General features: G+C 45.8%; 1 protein-coding gene across 1 annotated transcript in view; it reads left to right on the forward strand.

Annotated features, from left to right (window-relative positions):
* IFT74 (intraflagellar transport 74) overlaps positions 1 to 14,677 on the forward strand; it is a 108,631-nt gene that overhangs the window by 74,007 nt on the left and 19,947 nt on the right. Inside the window, exons 16-17 of the mRNA XM_078773461.1 lie at positions 7,369 to 7,471; positions 7,685 to 7,848. Of these exons, the coding sequence (XP_078629587.1) occupies positions 7,369 to 7,471; positions 7,685 to 7,848 (267 nt within the window). The remainder of the gene's footprint in view (positions 1 to 7,368; positions 7,472 to 7,684; positions 7,849 to 14,677) is intronic.

The following is a 14,677-nucleotide window of genomic DNA, read 5'->3' on the forward strand; positions in this document are numbered from 1 at the left end:
CGCAGATCTTCTTTCTTTCTGTTTTTTAACAATACGTTTGTTTATGCGAGGTAAAAGTTATTGCTATGTTCTTCTGCGGGGTTCACGACAGTTAAATAAACTTCCTGCAATTGTTTCGAGCTGCAGGGAAAAAAATAGCAGGCAGCAGACACAAACAGTCATGCCCATGTTGCCACCGGTGTAAACTTCCCCACTGGCCAGAGATGGGCCCAGCATTGTGGAAGTGCATCACCGGGATGCATTTCTGCATTCCCACAACTGCTCCAACCCATTTGTATCGACATTTCCCCTACTGATCTGAAACCATCATCACATCGAAGCATTTTCGCATCGGCTTCTATCATTCATTTACCTATGTCAGATCTTCCTTCGCCACATGTGACAATGGGATAAGCTTGCGGATGTGGGATTTTTATTTTTAAGAATGATACTAAATCTCATCAGTTATTTTTGATGCCTATCTGTTTTATATCTGTTATTGTTTTGGCTATATCTCTGGACCAGTTTGATAAGTCGTGAGAAAAAGTTTGTGAACCAGTTAGAATTTTCTGTATTTCTGCATAAATTTTTACCTAAAATGTGATCAGATTTTCATCTAAGTCCTAATACTAGATAAAGAGAACCCGATTCAACAAATAGCGCACAATTTCATTTATTTATTGAGCAAAATTATCCAATATTCAATTTCTTTATTGGAAAAAGTATGTGAACCTTTACTTTCAGTAACTGGTGCCACTCCTTTGAGCAGCAATAACTTCAACCAAACATTTCCTGGAACTCTTGATCAGTCCTGCACATCAGCTTGTAGGATTTTGACCCAATCCTCCTTACGGAACTGCTTCAACTCAGAGATATTTGTGGACTTTCTTGTATGAACTGGTCGCTTCAGGTTCTGCCACAACGTGTCAATTGGGTTAAGATCTAGACTTTGACTTGGCCATTCCAAAACGCAAAATCTCTTCTGCTTCAGCCATTCTGATGGGGGGTAGGGATGGGGGGAGAGGGGAGGTAAGGGGGAGGGAGGAGGGGAGGGGAGAGGGTAAGGGGGGAGGCAGGAGAGGAAGGGGGTTCATATATATGCTGTTGGGTGAATGTGGCGCTCATCACGTTTCTGAGTTAAGTTTGATGCTGATCACGAAGAAGAAGAAGCCGTACTACCAACTTCGTACACTTCCGGAATTGTTTGATTTATTTGTATTCAAATGTCTGGTGATTGCTTTGTATTTATTTATGCGAATGTGTACTTGTATATAACTGTCATTAATTTTAAAAGGCTTAGGCACTATCGAGGTTTTTGTTTTTTTTTCTTTTTCTTTTTTTTTTGTTGGCCTAAAACACTCCCAGGCACTCAATGATGAACTTCTGAAAGTTTGACGAAGATCCGTTTAGCCATCTCTGAGAAAAATGGCGACACCGACACACACACACACACACACACACACACAGACCAACAGCTCTCTTATATAGAAGATCTCCCTGTGAATACAACCTAAAATATTGTTACCTTTACCTACAGCTGCCTGGCACTATGCTGTCTGCTTACTCCAATGTTTAATACAATCTGCATTACGTTTTCTTCACTTATTATTTTCTACAAAGTGCTGTATTTGTCAAATTTTACAACAACCATTTGCATTGTCTCGCCTTTTGTTCAATCTACAAGATTGATTGTAGTGTCTCATATGCTTTGCTTTATCAGTAAGGAGAATGGGGAGAAGGAAAACTTTTCCACTTTTAAGATGTTTCGTTTTCCAAATGAACAAATTATATTTGTAACCCTTTTCTATGACAGTGTCTCCATCTGCAAAATAATTATTAGAGTCTAATAGAGTTAAACACACTGTCACATCCATGGCAGAACTCCAAATTTTGCCTTTCAACAATTAATATTCCATTCTAAGTCTCATGTTAAGGCCTCTTTGTAGGAGTTGCGGATGACGAGAGGACGAGGCCATTTCGGGTTGTTCAAAGCTCCTTTATTCCAACAGACTGCGTACGGAACGGAACGCATACAGCTTTTATAGCGCCAACACCCTCTTCGGAGGGCGTGGCTTCAACAACCGCGCGTACGTCACGCCCACATCATCAAAAGCCCCACTGGCCCGTGCACGTGGATTATGTCCCAATAAGGTAACCGCTACATGCGCCCCCCCCCCCCCCCCCCCAGAATGCACTCGCACGGGCAATGCAAGCATGTAGCTTGCGGGTGCGCTCGGCAGTGCCGAGCAGGCTCGAGCAGTGCTCGGCCTCGGTGCGTGTGAAAAAACGCCGCCGTGGGGTTGAGCCAACCGAGGGGGCTGGTCAAGGCCTCGGGGGAGGCTGCTGAGGTTCCTTGCGGGCCTCCCGAGGTTGCAGAGTAGGAGTAGTAGTTGCGCGAGTTGCAGCTTTCTACACGCGAGCTGTAGCTGTAGTTGTAGAGTTTTCGCGAGTTGTAGTTGTAGTATGTAGTTGCGCGAAGGTGACGAGCAGCAGTGCTCGTTGGGGAAGGTTCACCACTCTGGTCGCAGAGGAGGTGCTTGGCCGTAGTGCACGCGAAGGCTAGGAGCAGCAGCGCACGTTGGAGAAGGCTCGCCACTGTGGTCGCAGAGGAGGTGCTTGGCCATAGTGCGCGCGAAGGCTACGAGCAGCAGCGCACGTTGGAGAAGGTTCACCACTCTGGTCGCAGAGGAGGTGCTAGGCTGTAGTGTGCGCGAAAATCCTCGACAGCCGAGTTAGCCAGGGCTGACTGTGCCAGTCCTGGCAGCTGTTGCAGGAGCGGCTCTTTGCAGAGGAAACATGGTCGGTGGCTGCCCAGGAGAGACAACATGTCGTCCATAGGTTCCGACGGCTTGGAATCGTCCAGCCCGGGTAGAGAAAGTAGTTCGCGGGCGCGCTCGGCAGTGCCGAGCAGGCTCAAGCAGTGCTCGGCCTCATTGCGCGCGAAGGAGACAAGCCGCAGTGCCGCCAACGTCTCGTACTTGCGTCTCTTCGGAGGATCCTGGTCGCAGTGGAGGAGCCGAGCGCAGACACGACCCAACAATACGCCGTGTCGCCTGCGGAAATGTTCCGAAGGGCGAACTGGGCCTCAACCTGCACGAACCACGCAGCCGCCCGTCGTTCCCAAAACTCCGGCAGTTCGATCGAAACTGTGTTTGCCATGTTCGTTTGCAGCCCCCGAATCCGTTCGGGAGCAGCCGGGGTCACCAGTGTAGGAGTTGCGGATGACGAGAGGACGAGGCCATTTCTGGTTGTTCAAAGCTCCTTTATTCCAACGGACTGCGTACGCGAACGGAACTCATACAGCTTTTATAGCGCCAACACCCTCTTCGGAGGGCGTGGCTTCAACAACCGCGCGTACGTCACGCCCACATCATCAAAAGCCCCACTGGCCCGTGCACGTGGATTATGTCCCAATAAGGTAACTGCTACATCTTCTTCTTTATTGCATCGCATTCTGTGCATTGCAGTTTCGTAATCATTATTTCGTGTGCTGCAATTGGCAGCTGGTTTGCATCATTACCTGGAGGAGTGCGTCTGTGTCAATGACGCAATTATCCCCCTGTAGGTTAGGGCAGGAATGTGTAATTTATTTAGGGTGTCGTAAATAACCTACCTACTCTTTGAGAAGGACTGCTTCTTCTTCCTTCAAATGCAGCACATGGTTATGCGTAGCAGCGCTGGCTGAGGACATGGCTGTGCTGCTGATTCAACACCCTCTAAGTTAGGGAAGGAATTTGTATTTTTTCCAGGGTGCCGGCGATAGCTCGCATGTGCTTCACAAAGACACCGTAGAATCTTTAATGTCCACCAACAAATGCTGGCATACGGGACACCCAGTTGAACGTCCATCTGAGGCACAGCACACACACATTGATGCCTCGCCCTTCCTGCAAGGCACCAGAATGATAGTCTGGAGTTGAATCGAGATTCAAACCCAAAGTAGATAGCTCAGAGGTGAGTGCACATACCTCTAGGCTATCCTCCCAATATGATCACAGAATAGATTGCCCAGAGTCGATAGCATGACTTGATTTTAAGCTGGAATCTGCACATCATGAGCTAAGTGCTCAATTGGGAACACTAAACAGGCCAAACCATAAAGCTAAGACATCATTTCACAGGGTTCCTTTTGCGGTCATATCTTAATCATGTGTTGATGACCTTTGCAGGGCTCAATAGGCCAACGCTGTTTCCCACAAACCCTGTTTTATTGGCAAGTAGTGTTTAACAGCCATCTTTAAAATCACCACAATGCAGGAATTGCTTGGCTTGACTGCTTTAAATAAGTACTACAGTATTTATATATACTAGCAACGGTACCCGCCCTATGGGCGGGGCTTCAATTGGGAGGCCCAAATGAAAAGGCTAAATATCAGAAATTGAAGGCTTTTTTTCTTTAAACGATTTATATAAACATCCGTTAAATCTCGATAGGTGCAGCCGTTTGTGCGGCACCCGGGAAAATAACGTCATGCGGGAGCAAGTATCAGCAGGATGTGGCAGTGTGGGAGTCCACGTTTCTGATCCTCATTCATGCCGAAGTAGCCCACCACTTCTCTAAGCATTCCGCTCTTCAGATCCACCATAAGAGATTTAAGCTTGATACTGAAGACGCATGCAGTTAGTACTCCCGATGTCGTATGTACTCCCGATACGTGTTTCCTTCATTGTAAAAACTACCAAATCAACAGTTAAAAGGATTTTGAGCCGATAGGTGTTACGGCCTTGGCAAGATCGATGGAGACAGCGATCTGTTAGCATATTCACCGCCCAAATAGCTATGTGGAATTCTCTCATGTAGAGATTAAACGTCGTTTGAACTTTGGCCGAGGTCATTATCTACTTTTAATGATGTTTATATACGAATGATGTTTAATGATGTTTATATAATCGTTTTGGGTCGTCCTTTCCGCATATCTCGTGGGATTGTGAGTTGGAGAGACGGCCGTGATGGCGGGGAGGGGGTTGGAATTCTCTCAAGCAGGGATTCAACCCGTGTCCTTATAAAAGGTCTTTGTCCGAGGTCACCGAGTCCGATCAGTGCAGCTGTGCAGCGATCGGTGCAGCCGTTTGTGCGGCACCCGGGAAAACAACATCGTCACAATGGAAACATCGTCACAATGAACGTTATGCGAACGCGAATGTTATGCGGGAGTCCAAACCTGAGAATGCTGGAGACCAAAGCTGAAATTGGAAAAACTAAATAGCTTATTTTACTCCTGGAGATCCCAGGATTACCCACCCAAAATATCGTTGCGATCGGTTCAGCCGATTTTGCGGTACCTTCGAACGAACGGACAGACAGAGAGACAGACAGACAGACAGACGGACGGACATTTGGTGAATTATAGTAATATATATATATATATATATATATATATATATATATGTATATATATATATATATATATATATACATATATATATATATATATGTATATATATGTATACATATATATATATATATATATGTATATATATGTATACATATATATATATATATATATATATATATATATATATATATATATATGTATATATATATATATTTCTATACAGAATCGAAGCTCATGTAAGAGCTAACACCTTAAACATGAAAACATTCACAGACTCATAAAACATGCAATGAAGGGAGCGGGAGACCAGAGGGGGAGAGAAAGGGTAGCACACAAGCACAACAACAGTAGAGAACAGGGACATCGGGAGATCTGTGGAAGGGAGAGGGCTGGGGGAGGAGGGAGGGAGGGGTACACGGTATAAAGCAAATTAACACTACTAGGAATTTCAGGAAAGAAGTTGGAGATTGAAAGAGGCAGATTTGGGATGTTTTAACGGGGGTAGAAAAGATCAAGGTTTTGGATGGGGGAAGATAAGAGATGGTGGTGAACAGCTGTTTTATAGACCTGGAGGGAGGAGAGGGATTGAAGAGAGTTGTGGAAGATGTTCCAGAGGCGGAAGAAACGTGAAATGAAAGAGTGAAGGTGAGCGGAGAGTCTTGATTTTGGCAGTTTCACCAGAAGAGGGTTGCTGACAGATCTTGTGTGTCCTGCAGGAATATGTGGGGGGCAGAGCACAGACAGAGCAGGGGGAGCAAGGCCGGAGAGGAGTCTATCGAAGACAGAAAGATCACTTACCTGCCTGTGGTGAGTGAGTGAAAGGCACTCAGAATCAGCTTCATCGCAGGAGATTCCAATGATTCTGAAAGCTTTGGTTTCAACAGCGTGAAGACGCGCTAGGTGTGAGGCAGGAGCACCAGCCCAGAGGGGAGAGCAGTACTCCATTGAGCTGCGGATGAAAGCCTTGTATGTGGTGAGGAGCTCAGAAGTGCCCAGAAAGTATTTCACACGACGGAGGATGCCCCGTCGGCGACTGGCTTTGGAGGCCAGCTTAGAAATGTGGTTTTCCCATGAAAGATCATGGCAAATAGTGAGACCCAAAAGCTTGAGTGACAGAACTTCAATGAGAGGATTATTGAGTGTATCTATTTGTGTACGAATAAGTTGTAAACACTTGAGATCTACTTGCCATTAGGTAGACCTATACCTGTCTTGTTTCAGTGATTAATGCTGCGATTACTTGCGTAAGTTTTGCCTGTTTATGAACCAGTTTTGCATATTTTATCGAATGGCAACTCTTCTGGCAATATTAAATAACAAAAACTGAGTAATCATATGTGATTGTGATCAAGTGAAGCTTTCGATTTGATTGTTTTCTCTTCCTCCGTGCTTTTGTAACAATAGTTCTGATCTTAGAAATGTTGTTTCACACCCCCAACACTATTCCTTCCTTCTCATGGGATTGGCCAGAGAAAGTTTTTGGTCGAAGTCCTTCCATGAATCAGTCGACCTAGCCTGACTTTCGACTAAGTAACATACAGCAGGAATTTGGAATTTCTTCAAGGAGCCAGCAATAACTCGCCTGCTCTTCCTTAAGGATACTGTGGGATCTACAACAACCACCAACTAATGCCAGCACACGGGATGCCCAGTTTAACGTCCAACTGAGAGATGACACACACTTTGACTCGCTTGACCTACAAAACAGTAGGATAACGGTCTATAGCTGGGTGAGGGTTTGACCCCAGGATAGACAGCTTGGTGGCAAGAGCCTATACCTCAAAGCTATCCTCTTCCCTTTCCTCCCCTTCCCACTATCTCCAAAACGTTTCCTTGTCTCCCGACACACTATCGTCCTCCCCTTCCTTTCCCTCTCCTATCATCCTCACTTTTCTTCCGGTTCTCAATTTTGATTCTCTGAATTTAACCTCGCCTTTCCCCACCTTTCATATGTAACAATTAGATGCCCCATTTTTTGAAATATTATTCTTGTGATATGAAAGCTGCCTGCTCACTATTCCTCTCCTGACACAAAAACTTTGCAATGCTACAGTTGTCTGGTCCGTCCTACAATGATATCCAGTCCATACAGCAGAGCCTGGATGGCAACAACACGAGTGGAAGATTTGACATCGCTTTGCTAAACACCTCTGCAGGTATGCGCCTTGATTTGTTCACATCCATATTTCGACTTTAAACGCATATTGTGATGCATGGCGGGTGGTCTGACGAACCCTGCCGGGGACAAAAATACATGTTAAAGGCAAAACAAGGTGCATTGAGAATGGAAAGACCTATAAAATGTAATGTTCCTCATCTCATGTTCCTGTCTCTGTTAGCTTGGTTTTCCATTTCCTTGTGGTTGGCAGATGGCCAGCGTTTGCTGCAAGAGTTTGAGAAGCTCAGGGCCATGGAGGTGGAGGTGAAGACTGACCTCGAGAAACTTCGTGCTGAGGCTCGCCTTCTGGATGAGGAATTGAATATCTACTCTGACTTGGAAGTGCTGCGTGTCAGCGAAGAGGAGAAGCGCAAGGTTCTATTACGACCATGGGACAAACCGTTGTTTTCCACATTTTATTTTATTTTATTTTTGTTGTTTTTTTGTACGCAAGATCGAGGCTCGTGTAAGAGCTAACATTAATCACACAAAAAAAACCGGACACATAAAACATATAATAGAGAGAGGGGGAAGCACACAATGTGTTATTCGTATTATAGTGTGTACAAGCAGTTTAAATGTGAGCATACAATTGGTCTTAATCAGTTGCTTTCTTTGTACGACCCGTCGTTTTATCGAGAAACTTGTCGCAATTACACATGACGCCTTTTCTGGCGATCAGTAGGTTGTGTTTTGACTACAAAACAACTGCACGTGGGGTTGTGTAAACACTTGCGCTCCATTGTAACAGGTCTGGTTCATTCTTGATAACTCTGCAGAGTGTTCATTTCCTGCCATTATTATTTTAGATTCAAAGCAGATTGCCCAGCAGAATATAAAGGCACCAAGAGCTATTACCTTTATATATACAGTATATATTTATATACTCGTGTGTGTATATATAAATATATATATATATATATATATACTGTATATATATTTATATATTTATATATATAAATATAATCTTTGTAACCACTTGCTCTTATACATGTTTAGAACTTTCTAGATAGGCAAGGAAGCTGGAGGTTTGCTCACTAATAACACACAAGGCCAAGATTCCAGGAAAAAATCACAAAACTGTCCTTGGATGGAAATATACGTAAACAAGAGTTGCCGCGTGGAGCTTCACTCCAGCTTATGTGGAGCCATGTGACCAAAGACAATGGCACTGCATGGGATCTACATGGGCACGATCGGTCCCCAAGGGAGACGGTGTTTCTCGTTTTTTGGGCGGTATGACGAGAGAAGTATCAGTGGATTTTTATCACTTATGCACGTTGTACAGTGGCAGAATGTTGGAAACATTTATTCTTTACAGACAGGGTACAGTGGTAAATGTTACAGTGCACATTTTAAGTCGGAGAAACACCTCCCCTCTCGAACCCCCATGATTATGCCTAAAATTTCCCAGACACGCCCCGAGACAACAGCCAAATTTAAACTCATCCCATCCTGCGGTTTAGGTGTGCATGCCAGTCAAACAAACACAAACACACCCACAAATATAACGCCGAATTGTATACACCGTATTTTTCCACGTACAAGTCGATACTTCCCCCCCCCGCCCCCCCGGAAGTCTGACTACTCAGAATCGACTTATCTATGATTTACAATATTGAATTGCATAAATGAAAAAAATTGCGAAGTGTGATATATTCTGCAATAAATTGTATAATTATTAATTTCAAACACAGCACAGAAATCATTGTCCAGAGTGTTTACTGATTTGGTGAGCAATTAAACGTTAATCCGCTCACTGATGCATGCTATATTATCCAATCAATAACGAGCACTCTCTCGTCAATTACGTTTGATCCATCCCTTTCAAACCTAATCATATGTATTCATCCTTACTACGTCATCTCAAAATGCCTCATGTAAAATCACGCAAACCGTACATGGCAGCTTTTGTGTTGGAGGTTGTTAAGATCACTGGGGAAAATGGCGGGAATATGGCTTCGCACAGGAAATATCGTGTCAGCGAGAAATGTGTTTAGCGAGAAAGATAGGTACTGTATATGCATATGTGGGTGTATATATATATATATATATATATATATATGGCTAACCCCCGCTCTAGCAGGGAAAATGGCCTTAAAATGCATGTTGTTGTGTTGTTGTATGTATATATATATATATATATATATTGTTACGTTTATGGGGGGTAGGCAATGGATTACCTTAGTCCAGGTCGAATTGTATTGTATAGTGTGCTCCGCATGTCCCGATGAAGAAGAAGAACCCCATGTACATAAGTGGGGAATCCGTTAGACCGGATGGCACGTAAGTGTATCTTTGTCCCCATGACGAGGGGTGGGGTTATGCTAATTAGTTAGGGATTAATGGTAAATCCCCTGTATGTAAATCGCCTCTGTACTTTTCCCTTTGTTCCTTATAATTATAACAATGCACTACACACACATAGGCAAGCCAAGCAATCAGCATGAATTATAACATTAAATAAAAACAACCGGAACAGAACATTGAACAATACCGCTAGTGCTGCCAGCCGCCACATCGCAACATCAAGCAGGCAGGTCCGTGAGGCCACGCCCTGAGGAGAGCAGTGATTGGTCCGGTACGACAGAGCGATGAGATGGGACTCGCTGATAGGAGCATGGCAAGACATCGGCAAATGACGTAAGAGCCCTGGGTACAAAAGACTTGGGGCCCGACATATTCCCTCTCTCCGGGCTGGCCTCCATTAGGAGCAGTTGTATATCCCTCTCGCTTCCTGGTGTTCGTGGAAGGCGGATGCAGTCGTGCATTTTGTCTTCGTGGTCCCTGGCTTTTCATCGGTTCGAGCAACCGCATTATCCTTTCCTTAAAAAAGTTATCGTATCCGGATCCAGATCTTCACCAAAATGTAATTAATTTGTCCGTGTCACACACCCAACCTGTCCACCAAGTTTACTCCGAATCTGTCCACAACCTTTTGAGATATCCTCCTCACAAACAGATAAACAGGGGTGAAAACATAACATCCGTCCACCTTCGGTGGCAGAGGTAAAAACAATAATCCTCGGAGAAACATTTTTTTTTTTTGTATACAAGATCGAGGCTCGTGAAAGAGCGAACATTAATCACACAGAAAGACAAACCGACACATAAAACATATAACATCGGGAGCGGTAGACAAGATGGGGAGAGAGAGGGGAAGGACACAAACACAACATTTGAGAGCAGGGACCGAGAGACATGGAGACATGGAGACATCGAGAGATCTGAGAGAGGGCGAGGGCTTTGGGGGGGGGGGGCAAGGGAAGGGGGCGGTGGGAGAGGTATAAAACATATGGACACTGCCAGGACTTCCAGGAAAAAAGTTGGAATTTCAAACAAGGTGGATCTGGGGTGAATTAGCGGGGGTAGAAAAGATCAAGGTTTTGGATGGGGGAAGATAAGAGATGGTGGTGAACAGCTGTTTTAAAGACCTGGAGGGAGGAGTGGGATTGAAGGGAGTGAGGGAGTTTGTTCCAGAGGCGGGAGAAAAGAGGAATGAAAGAGTGAAGGTGAGCAGAGAGCCGAGATTTCGGCAGTTTAACCATCAGAGGGTTGCTGGCAGATCTTGTGCGACCTGTAGGAATATTTGGGGGACAGAGCACAGAGAGAGCTGGGGGTGCAAGGCCGGAGAGGAGTCGGTAGAAGACAGAAAGACCACCTACCTGCCTGCGGTGAGTGAGTGAAAGGCCCTCAGAGATAGCTTCATCGCGGGAGATTCCAATAATTCTGAAAGCTTTGGTTTCAACAGCGTGAAGCCGAGCTAGGTGTGAGGCAGGAGCACCAGCCCATAGGGGAGAACAGTATTCCATTGAGCTGCGGATGAAAGCCTTGTATGTGGTGAGGAGCTCAGGTGTGCCGAGGAAGGACTTCGCACGACGGAGGATGCCCAGTCGGCGACTGGCTTTGGAGGCCAGCTTGGAAATGTGGTTTTCCCAAGAAAGATCATGGCAGATAGTGAGACCCAAAAGCTTGAGCGACAGAACTTCTTGGAGAGGATTGTTGAGAAAGTAGATGGGAGGGTTGTCCAGTCTATCTTTTCGGAGAGACATAGTAAGAGTGTGACATTTGTCAGGATTGAAAGACAAGTTCCACTTGTTTGACCAGTCTGTGATTTTGTCCAAGTCTTCAGAGAGTGAGGAGGCTGCAGACTGCCGATCTGAGGGAAGAGGAATGGAGCGGCAGAGAGTGGAGTCATCAGCAAAGAGATAGAGAGGATTTTCAAGAGAGTCAGAGAGATCATTGATGAAGACCAGAAAAAGCATGGGGCCCAGAACACTGCCTTGGGGAACTCCAGCCTGAACAGGAAGAGGAGATGAGAGAAACCCATTCAGGGCCACACGTTGACGACGACTAGAGAGGAAGTCCGCCAGCCATGCGTGGAGATTTCCATGGATACCAAAGGAGGAGAGTTTGGTGAGCAGAGCGGGGTGCCAGACCGTGTCGAAGGCACGTGATATGTCGAGGGAGACAGCTCTAATTTCCTGTTTGGCATTGAGGACCTCCATCCATTGTTGAGACAGCAGAAGCAGCATGTCCAGAGTAGAGTGACCTGGTCTGAAACCAAATTGATGATCAGAGATCAAGCCATTGGAGAAGAGGAAAGATTTCATATCGGAAGCAATGATGGATTCCATGACTTTGCTGATAATTGGGAGAAGGCTGATTGGTCTGTAGTTGCTAGGATCTGTTTTTGCACCTTTTTTGTGCATAGCGGTGATGTTGGCTGATTTCCAAGCAGATGGCAGTTGACCTTGAGCAAAAGAGAGGGTGAAGAGAACAGAGAGAGGGTGAGATAGAGTGGCAGAGCAGGATTTTAGGACCCATGGGCTGATGCCGTCGGGTCCAGTTGCAGAATCAGAGTCGAGGGTTGACAGAAACTTTTCCACCTTGTCAGGAGGAAAGGACACGGAGTCCAGGAGCAGCAGGGTACGACTGGGTATGGTGGGTACAGAGAGGGATGGGTTTGGGACACAAGATTTAGAGGCAAACACAGAGTTGAGGCATTCAGCTTTTTCACGTGCGGAGTCAGCTGTGTAGCCGTTTGAGGTAAGGGAGGGGATGGAGGGGGAACAAACACCAGAAACGGATTTGACCAGACGCCACCAGGATTTGGAAGAGGGAGACAGATAAGAGAGTTCGGTCTTGAGAACGGAGAGATATTGTTTCCTAGCTCTCCTGAGGGTGGACACACACTTGTTTCGGGCTTTGTGAAAGGAAATGAGATTTCCTTCCGTTGGATTTGCTTTCCAGGAGACGAAGGCAAGTTCTTTCTGGGCAACAGCCTCACCACAAGATTCCGTGTACCATGGACGGGAGGAAGGGTATGACAACTGAAGACGAGATGGGATAAATCTGTGCATGAGAGAGAGCAATTTACTTTGGAAGAATTCCCAGGATGAGTTGATGTCAGAGGTGGTAGAGATGGGAGACCAGTCCAGATGATTGATGGCTGCTTGAAGACCGTGCCAGTTGGCCTGAGTGAAATTCCAGACTCATCGACGCTGAGCAGGCTCCCTGAGGATGGTCAGAGAGATGTCCACTTTAACAAGGACATGATCAGATGATCCGATTGGAGCAGAAGAAGAGCAGCAGACATTTTCAGGGAAGTTAGTCATAACCAAGTCCAGAAGAGAAGATGTTCTGTTGACTGAGATCCGGGTCGGGAAATTGACAGATTGTGTCAGTCCCAGTGAGTCGCAGAAGTCCTTTGCTGAGGAGCCATGGCTGGTGAGAGAGGTACCCACACCCAGCCAACTGGCATGATGACAGTTGAAATCACCACATATGAGGAAGAGAGAGTTGGGATGAGTAGATAGAAGTTGGTCCATATTATCAGACAGCGAGATGTAGATGGAGTCATCACTGTTTGGTGGACGGTACAACACACATATGAACAAGAGGTGGGAGCGAAGGGGAAGCCGTAGCCAGAGGTATTCCTGGGGGTGAGGTGGAGAGAGTGCAGTGCAGGGCGAGTGAGGAAGAGAGTTTTTGATAAAGATAGCAACCCCACCTCCAGGACGAGGCTCAGGTCTATCATACCGGAGGAGGGAGTAGCCCGGGAGAGATACTAAGGAATCAGAGACATCATAAAGGAGGAAAGTTTCTGTTAAGCAGATCACGTCTGGTTTGACAGAAGCAACCTGTATGGAGAGATCAGTTAAGTTTGAACGAAGGCCCCGGATGTTTGAGGTCCATACCGTTAATGAAGAGGAAGGGGGAGCATCAGATACAGAACAGGGGGGAGGAGGGGTAGGGTAAGATGTGGAAGAGGTGGAAGAGGTAGGGAGAGCTGTTGAAGGTGTGTCAGAGATTTCAGAATAGCTCGGAGAAAGGGCAGGATGGGGCGGACAAAAGGTTTGATGGTGATTGGGTGAGGCACAATGAGGTGTTATTTGAGGAGGGGGAAGAGCGAGGCAGAAGGTTGGGGGAGATGGAGGTGAGAGTTGGAAGGGGGAAGAAGCGGGGAGGACGCTTTGAGGAGGGGGAGTGAGAGGGGGGAAATTGAGAAGCAATGAGGGTGGGGAGATTTGAAGGGGAGGGGTGAGGGGGGAGTTTGGGAGGAAGGGACAAGGGGAGGGATTTGAAAGGGATGGGATATGGGGGCGTCTTGGCGGGGAGGGGTGAGGAGGTAGTTTAGGAGGGAGGGGGCAAGGGGGGAGATTTGAAAGGGATGGGTGATGGGGAAGATTTGGAGGGGAGGGGTGATGGGGAAGATTTGGAGGGGAGGGGTTATGGGGAAGATTTGGAGGGGAGGGGTGAGATTGGATTTTAGAAAGTGTACGATTTATGGGAAATGAACATTTATTGCAAAATGAGTTTCTTGTGACCTTCGAGTTAAAAATACGTTTAAGGACGCTGGATGGAGGATGGAGTGCAGGAGAGTTTAGGGAATGTAGAAAAAAGGCACTATAGGAGCTGGATATTTTTTTTGGGATGAATTGATTTGGTAAGCAAGTTGAAAGCAGCCTTTTAAAGAAGAAGAAGAAAAAGGTGTTATAAAATATGACGGAATACATAACTTGAGGGGAAAGTGTAAACATTGAAGGTTAATAACAGTGAAAACTATCTGGGGAAATGGGGGAGAAACACGTGGTCGAAGAACGAACGAACGAATAAGAATGAATAAACGAATGAGAACAGAAAAGGAAATGTTTTTTTTTGTTGTTTTTTTTTGAGTTGAGATTTACACAAGGAAGTAGGC

The sequence above is a fragment of the Myxine glutinosa genome, chromosome 1 (assembly GCF_964187855.1).
Source record: "Myxine glutinosa chromosome 1, kmMyxGlut1.1, whole genome shotgun sequence".
In the NCBI taxonomy this organism is placed as follows: domain Eukaryota; kingdom Metazoa; phylum Chordata; class Myxini; order Myxiniformes; family Myxinidae; genus Myxine; species Myxine glutinosa.